This window comes from Cetorhinus maximus, chromosome 33, assembly GCF_964194155.1.
Source record: "Cetorhinus maximus chromosome 33, sCetMax3.hap1.1, whole genome shotgun sequence".
Taxonomy (NCBI): Eukaryota; Metazoa; Chordata; class Chondrichthyes; order Lamniformes; family Cetorhinidae; genus Cetorhinus; species Cetorhinus maximus.
The window spans coordinates 8,053,477-8,070,099 of NC_135911.1; the positions used below are offsets into that span (position 1 = coordinate 8,053,477).

Genomic DNA, 16,623 nt, shown 5'->3' on the forward strand with positions numbered 1-16,623 from the left:
TGGGCCGAATGGTCTCCCCTTGCTCCTATTTCTTATGCTCTTATGTCGAGGTGCTACATAAATACAAGTTGATTATAAACTGTAATCGGATGCGATCCAGTTCTCATGTTGGACAATCTCAGTGTTAATATTCATTTGCATTGCGTCTTGTCTTGAGAAAGTGCAGTGAGTTTCTCTCTGTCCATGAACTTGGGCTGTTAACAATTAAAGATACATTGGGCATTGAGGTAAAGTTGACTCATTTCATTTCATTTAATTTAAAGGGGTAAGTCATGGCAGGAGAGCTCAAAGCCGTGGTGTGCTCCTCCTGCTCTGTGTGGGAAGCCGGGAACATTTCCAGTGCCCGGGGCCAGCATGTTTGTGGGAAGTGTCTCCAGCTGCAGCTCCTGGAAGCCCGGGTTTCGGAGCTGGAGCGGCCACTGGGCACCTACCACCTTCATTCCCTGAAGACCAAAAACCTGTCTACCCCATCCATAAATACATCCAAAGATGGATCATCCACAACCCTCTGGGGTAGAGAATTCCAAAGATTCACAGCCCTTTGAGTGAAGCAATTTCTCCTCATCTCAGTCCGAAATGATCGGCCCCCTTATCCTGAGACAGCTCCCTCGTGTTCTCGATACCCCAGTTGGCAGAAACAGCCTTTCAGTGTCTACCTTATGTTTCGATGAGATCGCCTCTCATTCTTCCAAACTCCAGATATGATAAACCTAATTTACTCAGCCTCTCATCATAGGACAACTCTCATCTGACCAGGCACCTCCGCCCAATCTAGTGAACCTTCGGTGCACCGCCTCCACTGCAAGTATATCTTATCTTAAATGTGGAGACCAAAACTGCACACAGCACTCCAGATGTAGTCTCACATTCACTGATGGGATGTGGGCATCGCTGGCTAGGCCAGCATCTAATTTAGAGGGAGTTTAAGAGTCAACCACATTGCTGTAGGTCTGGAGTCACATGTAGATGGCAATATAAACTCCAGGCCAGGTAAGGACAGCAGATTTCTTTCCCTAAAGGGGACTAGTGAACCAGATGGGTTTCACGGTCATCATCAGACTTTTAATTCCAGATTATTATTTTTTTAAATTCAAATTCCACCATCTGCCTTGGAGGGATTTGAACCCAGGTCTGCGGGACAGAACCCTGGGCCTCTGGATTACCAGTCCAGTGACAATACCAGTGTTGGGACCTTTGCTGTTTGTAGTATACATAAATGATTTGGAGGAAAATGTAACTAGGCTAGTTAGTAAGTTTGCAGATGACACTAAGGTTGGAGGAGTTGCAGATGGTGAAGAGGATTGTCAAAGGATACAACGGGATATAGATCGGTTGGAGACTTGGGCGGAGAAATGGCAGATGGAGTTTAATCCGGACAAATGTGAAGTAATGTATTTTGGAAGGTCTAATACAGGCAGGAATTATACAGTAAATGGCAGAACCCTTAAGTGCATTGAGGGGCAGAGGGATCTGGGTGTACAGGTCCACAGGTCACTGAAAGTGGCAACGCAGGTGGATAAGGTATTCAGGAAGGCATATGGCATGCTTGCCTTCATTGGCAGGGGTATTGAGTATAAAAGCTGGGAGGTCATGCTGCAGTTGTATAGAACCTTGGTTAGGCCACACTTGGAATATTGCGTGCAATTCTGGTCGCCACATTACCAGAAGGATATGGAGGCGTTGGAGAGGGTGCAGAGGAGGTTTACCAGGATGCTGACTGGTCTGGAGGTTATTAGCTATGAGGAGAGGTTGGAGAAACTTGGATTGTTCTCACTAGAGCAACGGAGATTGAGGGGCGACTTGATAGATGTTTACAAAATTATGAGTGGCATGGACAGAGCAGATAGTCAGAAGCTTTTTCCCAGGGTGGAAGAGTCAATTACTAGGGGACATAAATTTAAGGTGAGAGGAGAAAACTATAGAGGAGATGTGCGGGGCAAGTTTTTTACGCAGAGGGTAGTGAGTGTCTGGAAATTGCTGCCAGAGGAGGTGGTGGAAGCAGGTACGATAGTGTTGTTTAAGAGGCAGCTTGACAAATACATGAATAGGATGGGAATAGAGGGATATGGGCCCCGGAAGTGAAAAATGTTTTAGTTGATGGGCAATATGATCGGCGCAGGCTTGGAGGGCCGAAGGGCCTGTTCCTGTGCTGTACTTTTCTTTGTTCTTTGTTCTTGAGTAATTGGCAATCTAGTTGTGCCTTGGGGATGAGCAACCATAATATGATAGAATTCTTCATCAAGACAGAGAGTGATGTAGTTGATTCTGAGACTAGGGTCCTGAATCTTAATAAAGGAAACTACGATGGTATGAGGCGCGAGTTGGCTATGATGGATTGGGAAACGTTACTTAAAGGGATGACGGTGGATAGGCAATGGCAAACATTCAAAGAGTGCATGGGTGAACTGCAACAATTGTTTATTCCTGTCTGGCGCAAAAGTAAAACAGGAAAGGTGGCCAAACCATGGTTTACAAAGGAAATTAGAGATAGTATTAGATCTATGGAAGAGGCATACAAATTGGCCAGAAAAAACAACAGACTTGAGGATTGGGAGCAGTTTAGAATTCAGCAAAGGAGGACCAAGGGATTGATTAAGGGGAAAATAGAGTACGAGAGTAAGCTTGCAGAGAACATAAAAACTAACTGTAAAAGTTTCCATAGGTATGTGAAGAGAAAAAGATTGGTGAAGACAAATGTAGATCCCTTACAGGGGAATTTATAATGGGGAACAAAGAAATGGCTAAGCAACTAAATACATACTTTGGTTCTGTCTTCACAAAGGAGGACACAAATAACATACCAGAAATGTTGGGGAACACAGGGTTTAGTGAGAGGGGGGAACTGAAAGAAATCAGTATTAGTAGGGAAATGGTGTTGGGGAAATTGATGGGATTGAAGGCCGATAAATCCCCAGGGCCTGATAATCTACATCCCAGGGTACTTAAGGAACTGGCCCTAGATATAGTGGATGCATTGGTGGTCATCTTCCGAGATTCTATAAACTCTGGAACTGTTCCTATAGATTGGAGGGTAGCTAATGTAACCCCACTACTTAAAAAGGGAGGTAGAGAGAAAACAGGGAACTATAGACCAGTCAGCCTGACATTGATAGTGGGGAAAATTCTAGAGTCCATTATAAAAGATTTAATAGCTGAGCACTAGGAAAACAGTGGCAAAATCAGACAGAGTCAGCATGGATTTATAAAAGGGAAATCATGCTTGACAAATCTAATGGAATTTTTCGAGAATGTAACTAGTAGAGTTGATGAGGGGGAGCCAGTGGATGTGGTTTATTTGGACTTTCAGAAGGCTTTCGATTAAATCCCACATAAGAGATTAGTGTGTAAAATTAATGCGCATGTGATTGGAGGTAGTGTATTGAGATGGATGGAAAACTGGTTGGCAGACAGGAAACAAAGAGCAGGAATAAACGGGTCTTTTTCCGAATGGCAGGCAGTGACTGGTAGGGTACCGCAGGGATCGGTGCTGGGACCCCAGCTATTCACAATATATATTAATGATTTAGATGAGGAACTAAATCTAATATCTCCAAATTTGCAGATGACACAAAGCTGGGTGGGAGGGTGAGCTGTGAGGAGGATGCAGTGATGCTTCAGTGTGATTTGGACAAGCTGAGTGAGTGGGCAAATGCATGGCAGATGCAGTATAATGTGGATAAATGTGAGGTTATCCACTTTGGTAACAAAAACGGGAAGGCAGATTATTATCTGAATGGCTATAAATTTGAGAGAGGGGAATGTGCAACGAGACTTGGGTGTCCTCGTACACCAGTCGCTGAAGGTAAGCATGCAGGTGCAGCAGGTGGTAAAGAAGGCAAATGGTATGTTGGCCTTCATAGCCAGAGGATTAGAGTACAGGAACAGGGATGTCTTGGTGCAATTGTACAGGGCCTTGGTGAGACCACACCTGGAATATTGTGTGCAGTTTTGGTCTCCTTACCTGAGGAAGGATGTACTTGCTATGGAGGGAGTGCAGCGAAGGTTTACCAGACTAATTCCTGGGATGGCGGGACTGACATATGGGGAGAAATTGAGTCGATTAAGATTATATTCGCTGGAGTTCAGAAGAATGAGGGGGGATCTTATAGAAACCTATAAAATTCTAACAGGACTAGACAGGGTAGATGCAGGAAGGATGTTCCCGATGGTGGGGGAGTCCAGAGTCAGGGGTCACAGTCTGAGGATATGGGGCAGACCATTTAGGACTGAGATGAGGAGAAATTTCTTCACCCAGAGAGTGGTGAGCCTGTGGAATTCGCCACCATGGAAAGTAGTTGAGACCAAAACATTGCATGTTTTCAAGGAGGAGTTAGATATAGCTCTTGGGATGAAAGGGATCAAAGGGTATGGAGAGAAAGCGGGAGCAGGCTATTGAGTTGGATGATCAGCCACGATCAGAATGAATGGCGGAGCAGGCTCGAAGGGCCGAATGGCCTACTCCTACTCCTAGTTTCTATGTTTCTATGTTTGTACTGTACCTGCAGTGACCCGATCGTTGCAGAACTCAGACTGGCAGCATCTATCGGCTCTTTCCACTGAGAATGCACCAGCATTAAAGGACAGGCCTCCAAAACACTTGCCACACCCGCTAATGGTCACGTTTTGGGATATTCCATCTGTGAAAATCGAACCGTGAATGTTATTCAGTGACAGACTGTGAGGACCATGCAGCCTGGTTTCTGCCCCTATCCTCCTGAAGGCAGTTAGTACCTGCAACAACGCACCATTAAAGGCAGTCCGTCAAGAATCTTTCCCATGTTGGTGTCCTTCATGATTAACACAGAATTTACTCAAACAGGCCATTTGGCCCATCATGGTGGTGCTGCTGCATACGAGTCTCCTCCCGCCTTACTTCACCTCACCCCAGTGTGGGTACTATGAGGATTTTTATTTTCACGCTTTCTGAGCTGATACATACCATTGAAGGTGCTGTGCAATCGGTAATACAAACAAATCTCTGAATGAACAGGTCCCAGTGACACTGCAGTTACAGGTTGTGTCCACCTGTGGCACTGTCGCTCTCCTGTACCCTGTGCCACTATTAGAATCAGCCAATCATAAAGAAGAAGGGAGGCCATTCGGCCCCTCATGCCCATTCCAGCTCAATCAGACACCTCTATTTTGTGGTAATTTTGAGATTCACATCATTATTTTAAAATCCCTCCATGGTCTATCTCCCCCCCTATCTCTGTAATCTACTCCAGCCCCTACAACCCTCCCTATCTCTGTCACCCCCTCCAACCCCTTCAACCCTCCTTATCTCTGTAACCTCCTCCAGCTCCTACAACCCTCAATATCCTTGTAACCTCCTCCATCCCCTACAACCCGCCCTATCTCTGTCACCCCCTCCACCCCCTTCAACCCTCTGTATCTCTGCAACCTCCTTCAGCCCTACAACCCTCCCTATCTCTGTAACCTCCTCCAGCCCCTACAACCCTCAATATCCTTGTAACCTTCTCCATCCCCTACAACCCTCCCTATCTCTGTCACCCCCTCCACCCCCTTCAACCCTCCCTATCTCTGTAACCTCCTCCAGCCGTACAACTCTCCCTATCTCTGTACCTTCCTCCAGCCCGTACAACCCTCCCTATCTCTGTAACCTCCTGCATCACCTACAACCCTCCCTATCTCTGTAACCTCCTCCAGCCCCTACAACCCCTCCCTATCTCTGTAACCTCCTCCAGCCCCTACACCCCTCCCTATCTCTGTAACCTCCTCCAGACCCTACAACCCTCCCTATCTCTGTAACCTCCTTCAGCCGCTACAACACTCCCTATCTCTGTAACCCTCTCCAGCCCCTACAACCCTCCCTATCTCTGTAACCTCCTCCAGCCCCTACACTCCTCCCTATCTCTGTAACCTCCTCCAGCCCCTATACCCCTCCCTATCTCTGTAACCTCCTCCAGCCCCTACAACCCTCCCTATCTCTGTAACCTCCTACAGCTGCTACAACCCTCCCTATCTCTGTAACCCCCTTCAGCCGCTACAACCCTCCCTATCTCTGTAACCTCCTCCAGCCCCTACAACCCTCCCTATCTCTGTCACCCCCTCCAACCCCTTCAACCCTCCCTATCTCTGTAACCCACTTCAGCCCCTACAACCCTCCCTATATCTGTAACCTCCTACAGCCGCTACAACCCTCCCTATCTCTGTAACCCCCTTCAGCCGCTACAACCCTCCCTATCTCTGTAACCTCCTCCAGCCCCTACAACCCCTCCCTATCTCTGTAACCTCCTCCAGCCCCTACACCCCTCCCTATCTCTGTCACCTCCTCCAGCCCCTACAACCCTCCCTATCTCTGTAACCTCCTCCAGCCCCTACAACCCTCCCTATCTCTGTAACCTCCCCCAGCCCCTACAACCCTCCCTATCTCTGTAACCTCCTTCAGCCGCTACAACCAAAACAAAAGATGTTTTTGCTCCGTTATTAGAGGATTTATAGATATTGATGTTTTGTAGTATGTAATGCCTAAAGTATGAACAGTTTATATTATTTTTAAAGAACATTGTCATGTTTTAAGCACAGTTTGCCCTGGATCACTTACTGATGGTTTGTTTGACATATGCCGTCGTGCAGCTTGCAGAGATGCACTGTATGGACTGAGATTGACACGTTCCAGGCTCCCCTACACAGGAGTGACACTGCAATCCTGAAGTGGATTGAAAACAGAATATTAGACTCAGTGACTTCACACAGTAGATGTCAGTACCCTGTGTATCCCCTGCCCAGTGATTGGTACCTGGGAGGTTTGTTTCCTTGTTACACAGGTTCCCCTCACAACACTGGAAGTCAGAACTGGTTTGCACTCCGAAAGGTTTGGGCAACTGACAGAAGCTCTTGGACACACAACCTTTGACGACCGCATATGCATTTGCTGTTGGTAAGAGAAAGATACAGTTCATTTCTGGATGGTCTGATGTGTAATCATCTGTTTTACTGAATTTTCTGTCCCTTAAATCAGATCCCAGCTCCCCTGAGGAACTCTTAGAGCCTTACAGTATCCGAGAACAAATCGAAATCTTCACTTATTTACAAAACGAAACAAGCTCCAAAGACTGGGATTGGAATTCAGGTGAGGTTTGTACTTACAAAGCAAGATTCCCCCTCCCTGATCTTCCCAAACTTATCCTGAATCTACAGCACAGAAACAGACCATTCGGCCCAACTGCTCAATGTCAGCATTTATGTTGTACACAGTCCTCTTCCCATCTTACTTGATCTGCACCTATCAGAATAGCCTCCTGTCCCTTTCCTCCCTCTTATGCTTATCGACTTCTGAACTAAAATGAATTTGGACAATTTCCACCCCAATCCTAACTGGATGTAAACTCACAGGGCAGCCCTGCCCCTAATTTAGCAGAAATCTCATTCTCTTTCCCCTCCGAGAGACCACTAACTGGCATGGAGAAGGATGGGAGAGGATGTGAGATAGATGTGAGTGTGTGTGGCCTCACCAATCTCCTTAACCTCCTCCAGCCCCTACAACCCGCCCTATCTCTGTAACCTCCTCCAGCCCCTACAACCCTCCCTATCTCTGTAAACTCCTCCAGCCCCTACAACCCTCCCTATCTCTGTAGCCTCCTCCAGCCCCTACAACCCTCCCTATCTCTGTAACCTCCTCCAGCCCCTACAATCCTCCCTATCTCTGTAACCTCCTCCAGCCCCTACAACCCTCCCTATCTCTGTAACTTCCTCCAGCCCCAAAAACCCTCCCTATCTCGGTAACCTCCTCCAGCCCCTACAACCCTCCCTATCTCTGTAAACTCCTACAGCTGCTACAACCCTCCCTATCTCTGTAACCCCCTTCAGCCGCTACAACCCTCCCTATCTCTGTAACCTCCTCCAGCCCCTACAACCCTCCCTATCTCTGTAACCTCCTCCAGCCCCCACAATCCTTTCTAACTCTGTAACCTCCTCCAGCCCCTACAACCCTCCCTATCCCTGTATCCTCCTCCAGCCCCTACAGCCCTCCTTATCTCTGGAACCTCCTCCAGCCCCTAAATCCCTTCTTATCTCTGTAACCTCCTCCAGCCCCTACAACCCTCCCTATCTCTGTAACCTCCTCCAACCCCTACAACCCTCCCTATCTCTGTAACCTCCTCCAGTCCCTTCAAGTGGTTTCAATGAAGGCTGCAGATGGGCAAGCCAGGAGCAGCACCAGGCATACCTAAAAATGAGGTATCAATCTGGTGATGCTACAACACTGGACTACTTGCGTGCCAAACAGCATAAGCAGCAACTGGTAGACAGAGCTCAACAATTGCACAAACAACGGATCAGATCTAAGCTCTCCAGACTTGCCACATCCAGTAATGAATGGTGGTGGACAATTAAGCAACTCACTGGAGGAGGATGCTCCACAAAGACCCCCGTCCTCAATGATGGGGAACCCCAAAACGTCAGAGCAAAAGATAAGGCTGAAGCACTTGCTACAATCTTCAGCCAGAAGTGCCGAGTGGATGATCCATCTTGGCCTCCTCCACAGGTCCCCAACCTCACAGATGCCAGTCTTCAGCCAATTCAATTCACTCCACGTGATATCAAGAAATGGCTGAAGGCACTGGATACTGCAAAGGCTATGGACGCTGACAATATTCCAGCAATGGTACTGAGGACTTGTGCTTAAGATCTTGCCGCGCCCCTAGCCAAGCTGTTCCAGTACAGCTACAACACTGGCACCTACCCAGAAAAGTGGAAAATTGCCCAGGTATGTCTTGAAAACAAAAATGCAGGACAAATCCGACCCGCCAATTACCGCCCCATCAGTCTACTCTCCATCATCAGTAAAGTGATGGAAGGGGTAATCAACAGTGCTATCAAGCAGCACTTGCTTAGCAATAACCTGCTCACTGATGCCCAGTTTGGGTTCTGCCAGGGCCACTCAGCTCCTGACCTCATTACAGACTTGGTTCAAACATGGACAAAAGAGCTGAACTCCCGAGGTGAGGTGAGAGTGACTGCCCTTGACATCAAGGCAGCATTTGACCGAGTGTGGCATCAAGGAGCCCGAACAAAACTGGAGTCAATGGGAATCAGGGGGGAAAACTCTCCGCTGGTTGGAGTCATACTGAGCACAAAGGAAGATGGTTGTGGTTGTTGGAGATCAGCCATCTCAGCTCCAGGACATCACTGCAGGAGTTCCTCAGGGTAATGTCCTCGACCCAACCATCTTCAGCTGCTTCATCAATGACCTTCCTTCCATCATAAGATCAGGAATGGGGATGTTCGCTGATGATTGCACAATGTTCAGCACCATTCGTGACTCCTCAGATGCTGAAGCAGTCCATGTCCAAATGCAGCAAGACCTGGACAATATCCAGGCTTGGACTGATGAGTGACAACTAACATTCGCGCCACACAGGTGCCAGACAATGACCATCTCCAACAAGAGAGAATCTAAACATCGCCCCATGACATTCAATGGCATTACCATCACTGAATCTCCCACTGTCAACATCTTGGGGTTACCATTGACCAGAAACTGAACTGCACTAGCCATTTAAATACTGTGGCAACAAGAGCAGGTCAGAGGTTAGGAATCCTGCAGCGAGTAACTCACCTCCTGACTCCCCAAAGCCTGTCCACCATCTACAAGGCACAAGTCAGGAGTGTGATGGAATACTCCCCACTTGCCTGGATGAGTGCAGCTCCCACAACACCCAAGAAGCTTGACACTGTCCAGGACAAAGCAGCCCCGCTTGATTGGCACCCGATCCACAAACATTCATTCCCTCCACCACCAGCGCACAGCAGCAGCAGTGTGTACCATCTACAAGATGCACTGCAGAAATTCACCTAGGCTCCTTAGACAGCACCTTCCAAACACATGACCACTCCCATCTAGAAGGACAAGGGCAGCAGACACATGGGAACACCACCACCTGGAAGTTTCCCTCCAAGCCACTCACCATCCTGACTTGGAAATCTTTCGGCCATTCCTTCATTGTCGCTGGGTCAAAATCCTGGAACTCCCTCCCTAACAGTACTGTGGGTGTACCTACACCACAGGGACAGCAGCGGTTCAAGAAGGCAGCTCACTACCACCTTCTCAAGGGCGATTAGGGGGTGGGCAATAAATGCTAGCCTAGTCACCAAAGCCCATATCCCTTGAATGAATAAAAAAAAATTCCTCCAGCCCTTACAACCCTCCCTCTCTCTCTCACCTCATCCAGTCCCCACAACCCTCCTGATCTCTGTAACCTCCTCCAATCCCTATAACTGTCCCAATCTCTGTAACCTCCTTTGGCCCCTACAACCCTCTCTATTTCTGGAGCCTCCTCCAGTCCGCGTCACCATCACCATCCCTTTCTCTGTAGCCTCCTGCAGTCCATAGAACCCTCCCTATCTCTGTAACTTCCTGCAGCCTCTCCAGCCCTCCCTATCTCTGTGACCTCCAGCAGCCCCTACAACCCTCCCAATCTCTGTAACTTCCTCTGACCCTACAGTCCTCTGAGATCTTTGTGTTCCTCCAATTCCGGCCTCTTGACCATCCCCCGATTCCCATCGCTCCACCATTGGCGGCCCTGCCTTCAGCTGCCTGGGGCCCTAAGCTCTGGAATTCCCTCCCTAGACCTCTCCACCCCTCTCTCCGCCTTGAAGATCTATCTAAAAAGCTCCCTTTTTGGTCAATTTGATGAGATAGAAATGAAGGAGTCAAAATTCATTTGATGTCTCTTTGCCTGACATTCCTAGATTAGTCTATCAATTTATGGTTCACTCCATCATCACAAATATACCTGAAATAATGTTTCATAACTGATCCAGAAATCGTACCTCAATTTGACTTACTCCATGTCTCTTTTCATCAAACAAGGAATCTCACATAATCTAGGAGACATTTCAGATCTTACCCTCATTTATCAGCATGTATACTTACCAAAGGGCAGTTGAATGTAATTGTAGTTACAGTGATCCTGAATCCCTACACATTTCAGCTTGGTCACACTGCTGGCACAGGCACCAGAAGAATTACCATAGCACGCATAGCACTCGAGACCATTCAATGTCGTCTTCTCTTCCACTGAAATAGGAGCACAAAATATTAGGGATTCCAAAGCACTGCCTTGGGGACGAAGACACCCGAGTTTATTAATGTCATGAATAAGCAATCAATGCATGATTGGCAACACAGAACATCACGGCACAGAAAGAGGCCATTCAGCCCGTCGTTCTTGTGGCAGCACTTTCCCCAGAGCCCTGCAATTGGTTCCTTTTCGAGGATATGATCGATCCGAGGGTGCTGATTGGTTCAATGTGTTTATGGCCTTACCCTCATGTGTGGGGCCATTGCACAAGTCAGACGTGCAGCAACTGGATCCCTGGAAATATGTGAATGAACCTAGGTTGTACGAAAAGGGTTCAGCGCAACTTCCACAACTTTTGATGATCTGTCTTGTATAAATTGTACCTGAAAACACACAGAGTTTGTTCAACATGGTATACAAGCCCACTCATTCATCCATCTACCTGTCTACCTATCTATCTCTCTATCTATAATTCATCTGTATATCTTTCTATTTTCTATATAAATTTATCTGTTAATCTCTCTAACTATAATTCATCTATGTATCTATCCATCTATCTATCTGTCTCCCTTTGTCTGTCTATCTGTCAGTCTATCTGTCTGTCTGTCTATCTGTCTGTCAGTCTGCCTGTCTGTCTATCTGTCTGTCAGTCTAGCTCTCTGTCTATCATTCATCCATCTAAATGTCTGCCTATCTGTCTGCCTATCTGTCTGTCTATCTGTCAGTCTATCTGTCAGTCTATCTGTCAGTCTGTCTGTCAGTCTGTCTGCCTGTCTGTCTAGCTGTCTGTCTAGCTGTCTGTCTATCATTCATCCATCTAAATGTCTGCCTATCTATCTGTCTGTCTATCCGTCTGTCAGTCTGTCTGCCTGTCTGTCCAGCTGTCTGTCTATCATTCATCCATCTAAATGTCTGCCTATTTATCTGTCTGTCTATCCGTCTGTCAGTCTGTCTATCCGTCTGTCAGTCTGTCTGTCTATCTGTCTATCTCTCTGTCTATCATTCATCCATCTAAATGTCTGCCTATCTATCTGTCTGTCTGTTGGTCTGTCTTCCTATTTTCCAATTTATCTATCTTTCTGCCCATCTCCCTTTCTATCTCTCTATTTATCCACAGTCGTATCTTTGCAGTCTTACAATGAATTACAAGTTATTTGGAGGCATTCTCACTGTTTCTTATGCTGGCTAAAACAGTTTTGCAGCTCAGAGTTGAATTGCAGGTTTCTTGCTCTGTGCAGGTTCCTGTTGGACTCAAACAACTGAAACATTTCAGAGTCGAGGCTGAAACAAAACAAACAAGGAAAGATCATCAGTCACTGTCACACCCGCATTGAATGGAGCTGATGTACAGATCCTGGAATCGGGGCACTTTGGGAGTGTCCAGGACGTCCCAGATTGCTTGAGAGCGTAGGTCAGAGGTGCAGTCACTGTTGTAATACAGTGAAACACAGCATCCAATTGATGCACAGCAAGATCCCACAAAGAGCAATGAGGTAAATGACCAGAGAAGTGATAGTCCATCCCATTCCACAAGTGTTCTGCCCAAAGGCAGGTCTTTGTTTAATATTGAGAGATAAATATTGGTCCAGGACACCGTGTGGAACTCATCTGGAACTTCAAATAATGGCTTTGGGACTGCTATCGGCCACTTCAGAATTCAGTCGGGGCCTTGGTTTAATGCCTCATTGGAAAGAGGGTACCTCTGAGAGAGCAGCACTCCCTCAGTAGTCACTGGGCGTATCAGCCTGGATTTCGTGTGCTCAGTTCCCTAGGAAAAGGACTGTGAAGCCACAAACTTGTGGCTCAGAAATGAGAGGGTTACCCACTGAGCCACAGCTGACACAACAGCATCGGTATCATGTGGGACTGGGGCTGTGGAGTGGGTCTAGGATTGGGTTATCATTGAGCAGAAACTAAACTGGAACAGTCATATAAATACTGTGGCCACAAGAGCAGGTCAGAGGCTGGGAATTCTGTGGAGAATAACTCACCTCCTGACTCCCCAAAGCCTGTCCACCATCGACAAGGCACAAGTCAGGAGTTTGATGGAATCCTCCCCACTTGCCTGGATGAGTGCAGCTCCCACAACACTCAAGAAACCTGACAACATCCAGGGCAAAGCAGTCCGTTTGACTGGCACCCCATCCACCATCTTCAACATTCACTCCCTCCACCACCGACACACAGAGTGTACCATCGACAAGATGCACTGCAGCAACTGACCAATGTTCCTTCAACAGCACCTTCCAAACCCGTGACCTCCATCATCTAGAAGGACAAGGACAGCAGGTGCATGGGAACACCACCACCTGCAAGGTCCCCTCCAAGCCTCCTGATTTGGAAATATACCGACAATTCCTTCATTGTTGGTGGGTCAAAATCCTGGAATCCTCTTCCTGACAGGACTATGGGTGCACTTAAACCACATAGACTGCAACAATTGAATAAAAATATTCAATCGCACCTTCTCAAGAGCAACCAGCATTGAGCAACAGCTTACAAACAACGGCCATTTCCAAAGAATAAGTTTAAAAAGCACCCACATTTCACTGGTATAAAGAGCACTCCCCATATGGGAATGGAATATTATTTACATGTATATAATGATGCCTCGAGTTATTATTTCTATGCAAATAATTAAACTGAGAGAGATTAATAAGTGCCCCATTTAATAAAAAGTCTCACCTTCAGTAACTAGCGTGGAAATGATGAAAACGCCCCAGAAAAACTTCATCTTGCTTTGATCTTTGATGTTCTGCGTGCAGACCAGTGACACAAACCTCTCCTCCTCAGCGCTCTGTGGATGCCGTCTATCAGTCAGCAAATATATTCATGAGGAGGTGTGGCTAGATCCAGAATTTCCAATTTCCTTGTGTCAAGGTAGTTTCCCTTTCGATGCCGTGACAATGAGCAGGTGTTGCAATATCGAACTCACCCTCCCAGAGCCTGGGGCTGTACACGGCCCCTATTGTACACGGACAGCTCACTCTTGAAGGTCTTGAGGTTGTGAGAGAGGGAAGGTAGGGATGGAAAGGTTCAGGCAGACCACTGGCCACAAAACATAACCGACATTAAAATGTAAATCTTGGACAGTAAGGAATAGGGCAGGAAGGTGGAAAAATTAGTTCTAGGTTAGCCGCGATCTTATCGAAGAATAGAATAGGCTCGAGTGGTCGAATGGCCTGCTCCTGCTGTTCTTTTTTATATTCTTAATTGTTATCAAAACGTTTGAAATGGATTGCTACATAAATCAGCCAGGGTGAACTTTTCTCCTCGAGGATGTGTTTCAGTGAAAGTGGCGACGGCTGTTTGTTCTTATAATGTCTTTCCACTTTTAACTCTGCGTCTGAGAAGGGAATCAAAGAATCACACAACAGAACTGCACAGGGGGCCATTCAGCCCATTGAGTCTGTGCTGTTGCTTTCAAAGGGCAATGTTTGTCCCCATAAAGTATCTATCCAATTCCCTTTTGAAAATGATGATGGAATCTGTATCCATGATCCTATCAGGCATTGCATTCCCAATCCAGAACACTCATTGGAAGAAAAATCTATTCCTCATGTAGCCCCTGGTTCTTCTGTCAATCACCCTAAATCTCTGCCCTCTGGCTGCTGATCCCTTGTCAACAGTTTCCCCTTGTCAAAACTCAACACCATATTGATTTTGCCTCAGTTAAACCAGCCTTTCTCTGCTCTGAGGATGCAGACCAGCACTCCCCCAGTCTCTCCTCATTATTGTCATCGCTCAATTCTGGTACCATTTTGGTAAATCTCATCTGTCGCCTCTCCAAAGATTTCATAACGCTTGAATCTGGGAGCCTCATAGCCCAAGCTAATCCCTACATTACCCAAAACTGTTCCATCAGGGCCCATGGGGGTGGGTGGAGATGGGGGAGGAGTGTGTGCTGGTGGTGGTTAGTGGTCTGGTCCCCTGCTGACTATATGCCTAGTTCCGCAGGGGGAGCTCGAGTAGAGGATACAAAATGCTGTCTCAATGGAAATAAGCAGGCCAGGCGCAGTGGGAATCGCAACTGGGATATCAATTTGGGATGGATGAGTCAGAATCTTTCAGGTACTGGGATCAAAGGCTGAGAATCGGTATGGGTCAGCACTGGGATCAGTGAGTGAGGGTCAGTGAGGGTCAGGACTGCGACTAGTGAGTGAGGATCAGTCAGAGTCAGTACTGGGATCAGTGAGTGAGGATCAGTTGAGGGTCAGTACTGCACTCCCCCAGTACTGACCCTCTGACAGTGCTGCACTCCCTCAATTCTGACCCTCTGGTAGTGGAGCACTCCCTCAGTACTGACCCTCTGACAGTGCAGCACTCCCTCAGTACTGACCCTCCGGCAGTGCAGCACTCCTTCAGTACTGACCCTCCAGCAGTGCAGCACTCCCTCAGTACTGACCCTCTGAAAGTGCAGCACTCCCTCAGTACTGACCCTCTGACAGTGCAGCGCTCCCTCAGTACTGACCCTCTGACAGTGCAGCACTCCCTCAGTACTGACCCTCCGACAGTGCAGCACTCCCTCCGTACTGACCCTCTGACAGTGCAGCGCTCCCTCAGTACTGACCCTCTGACAGTGCAGCACTCCCTCAGTACTGACCCTCTGACAGTGCAGCACTCCCTCAGTACTGACCCTCCGACAGTGCAGCACTCCCTCAGTATTGACCCTCTGACAGTGCAGCACTCCCTCAGTAATGACCCTCCGACAGTGCAGCACTCCCTCAGTACTGACCCTCTGACAGTGCAGCACTCCCTCAATACTGACCCTCTGGCAGTGCAGCACTCCCTCAGTACTGACTCTCTGGCGGTACAGCACTCCTCAATACTGCACTGCAAGTGTCGGGTGAGATTTTGTGATAGAAAAACCTTGCATGAATTGAACCCAAAACCTAGTAGCTCAAACATGGTGGTGTGATTAGTGAAGAGCTGTTTCATGAGTTCACCCCTAAGCAACTTAGCTCTAACCTTATTCTGGATTTCCAAAATATGGTTTCTATCTATCTGCACCATTGAATCCATTTTATAATTGGATGCACATTGGTGAGATCAACTCTAGAACATCTAAACCCAAGAGGTTACAAGCCAAGTCTACAAACCAGTCCTGGTAACTGAACCCTTTATTCCTCGTGTTATTCCAGTGAGTCAGCGCTGCACCCCTTCTAAGGCCAATATATCTTCCGGAGCTGTCATGTCAGAACTGAACACATGCGGTACAGAGGGGATCTGATAAGAGCTTTACCAGAAACTACCTCTTCTGTTGGGACATTGAGTATCGATTGATCCTTGATAAACTTGTGAGAAAGCTAAACAGAAATGTCACCAAACCTGATTCAAACTTCAGATGATCATTTACTGTAAGTGTGTGTGTGGTCGTGTGAAGGGCAATATTTCAGCTGCAATGGCTTTTCAGCTCAGATAATATATACCTTTGTTTTGCTGAGTATTTAACTAACAAAGGAACTCCTGCGGTAATGTTCCGGGGCTGAGATGATCGACCTGCTACAGTCTTCCTTTCTGCTTGTAATGACTCTAACCAGCAGAGAGTTTCCCCCTCTCTCCCACCTCCCCCCGCCAC

The 16,623-nt window shown here is 47.3% G+C and overlaps 1 protein-coding gene across 1 annotated transcript in view; it reads right to left on the reverse strand.

The window, feature by feature from the left end:
* Window positions 1–14,117, reverse strand: part of LOC144671550 (uncharacterized) — a 56,422-nt gene extending 42,305 nt beyond the window's left edge. Inside the window, exons 1-7 of the mRNA XM_078533503.1 lie at window positions 13,731–14,117; window positions 12,216–12,326; window positions 11,291–11,428; window positions 10,898–11,041; window positions 6,761–6,895; window positions 6,566–6,670; window positions 4,500–4,637 (exon numbers count right to left, since the gene is read on the reverse strand). Coding sequence (XP_078389629.1) covers window positions 4,500–4,637; window positions 6,566–6,670; window positions 6,761–6,895; window positions 10,898–11,041; window positions 11,291–11,428; window positions 12,216–12,326; window positions 13,731–13,779 — 820 coding nt within the window. The 5' untranslated portion in view covers window positions 13,780–14,117. The remainder of the gene's footprint in view (window positions 1–4,499; window positions 4,638–6,565; window positions 6,671–6,760; window positions 6,896–10,897; window positions 11,042–11,290; window positions 11,429–12,215; window positions 12,327–13,730) is intronic.
* Window positions 14,118–16,623: the final 2,506 nt, after the last annotated feature.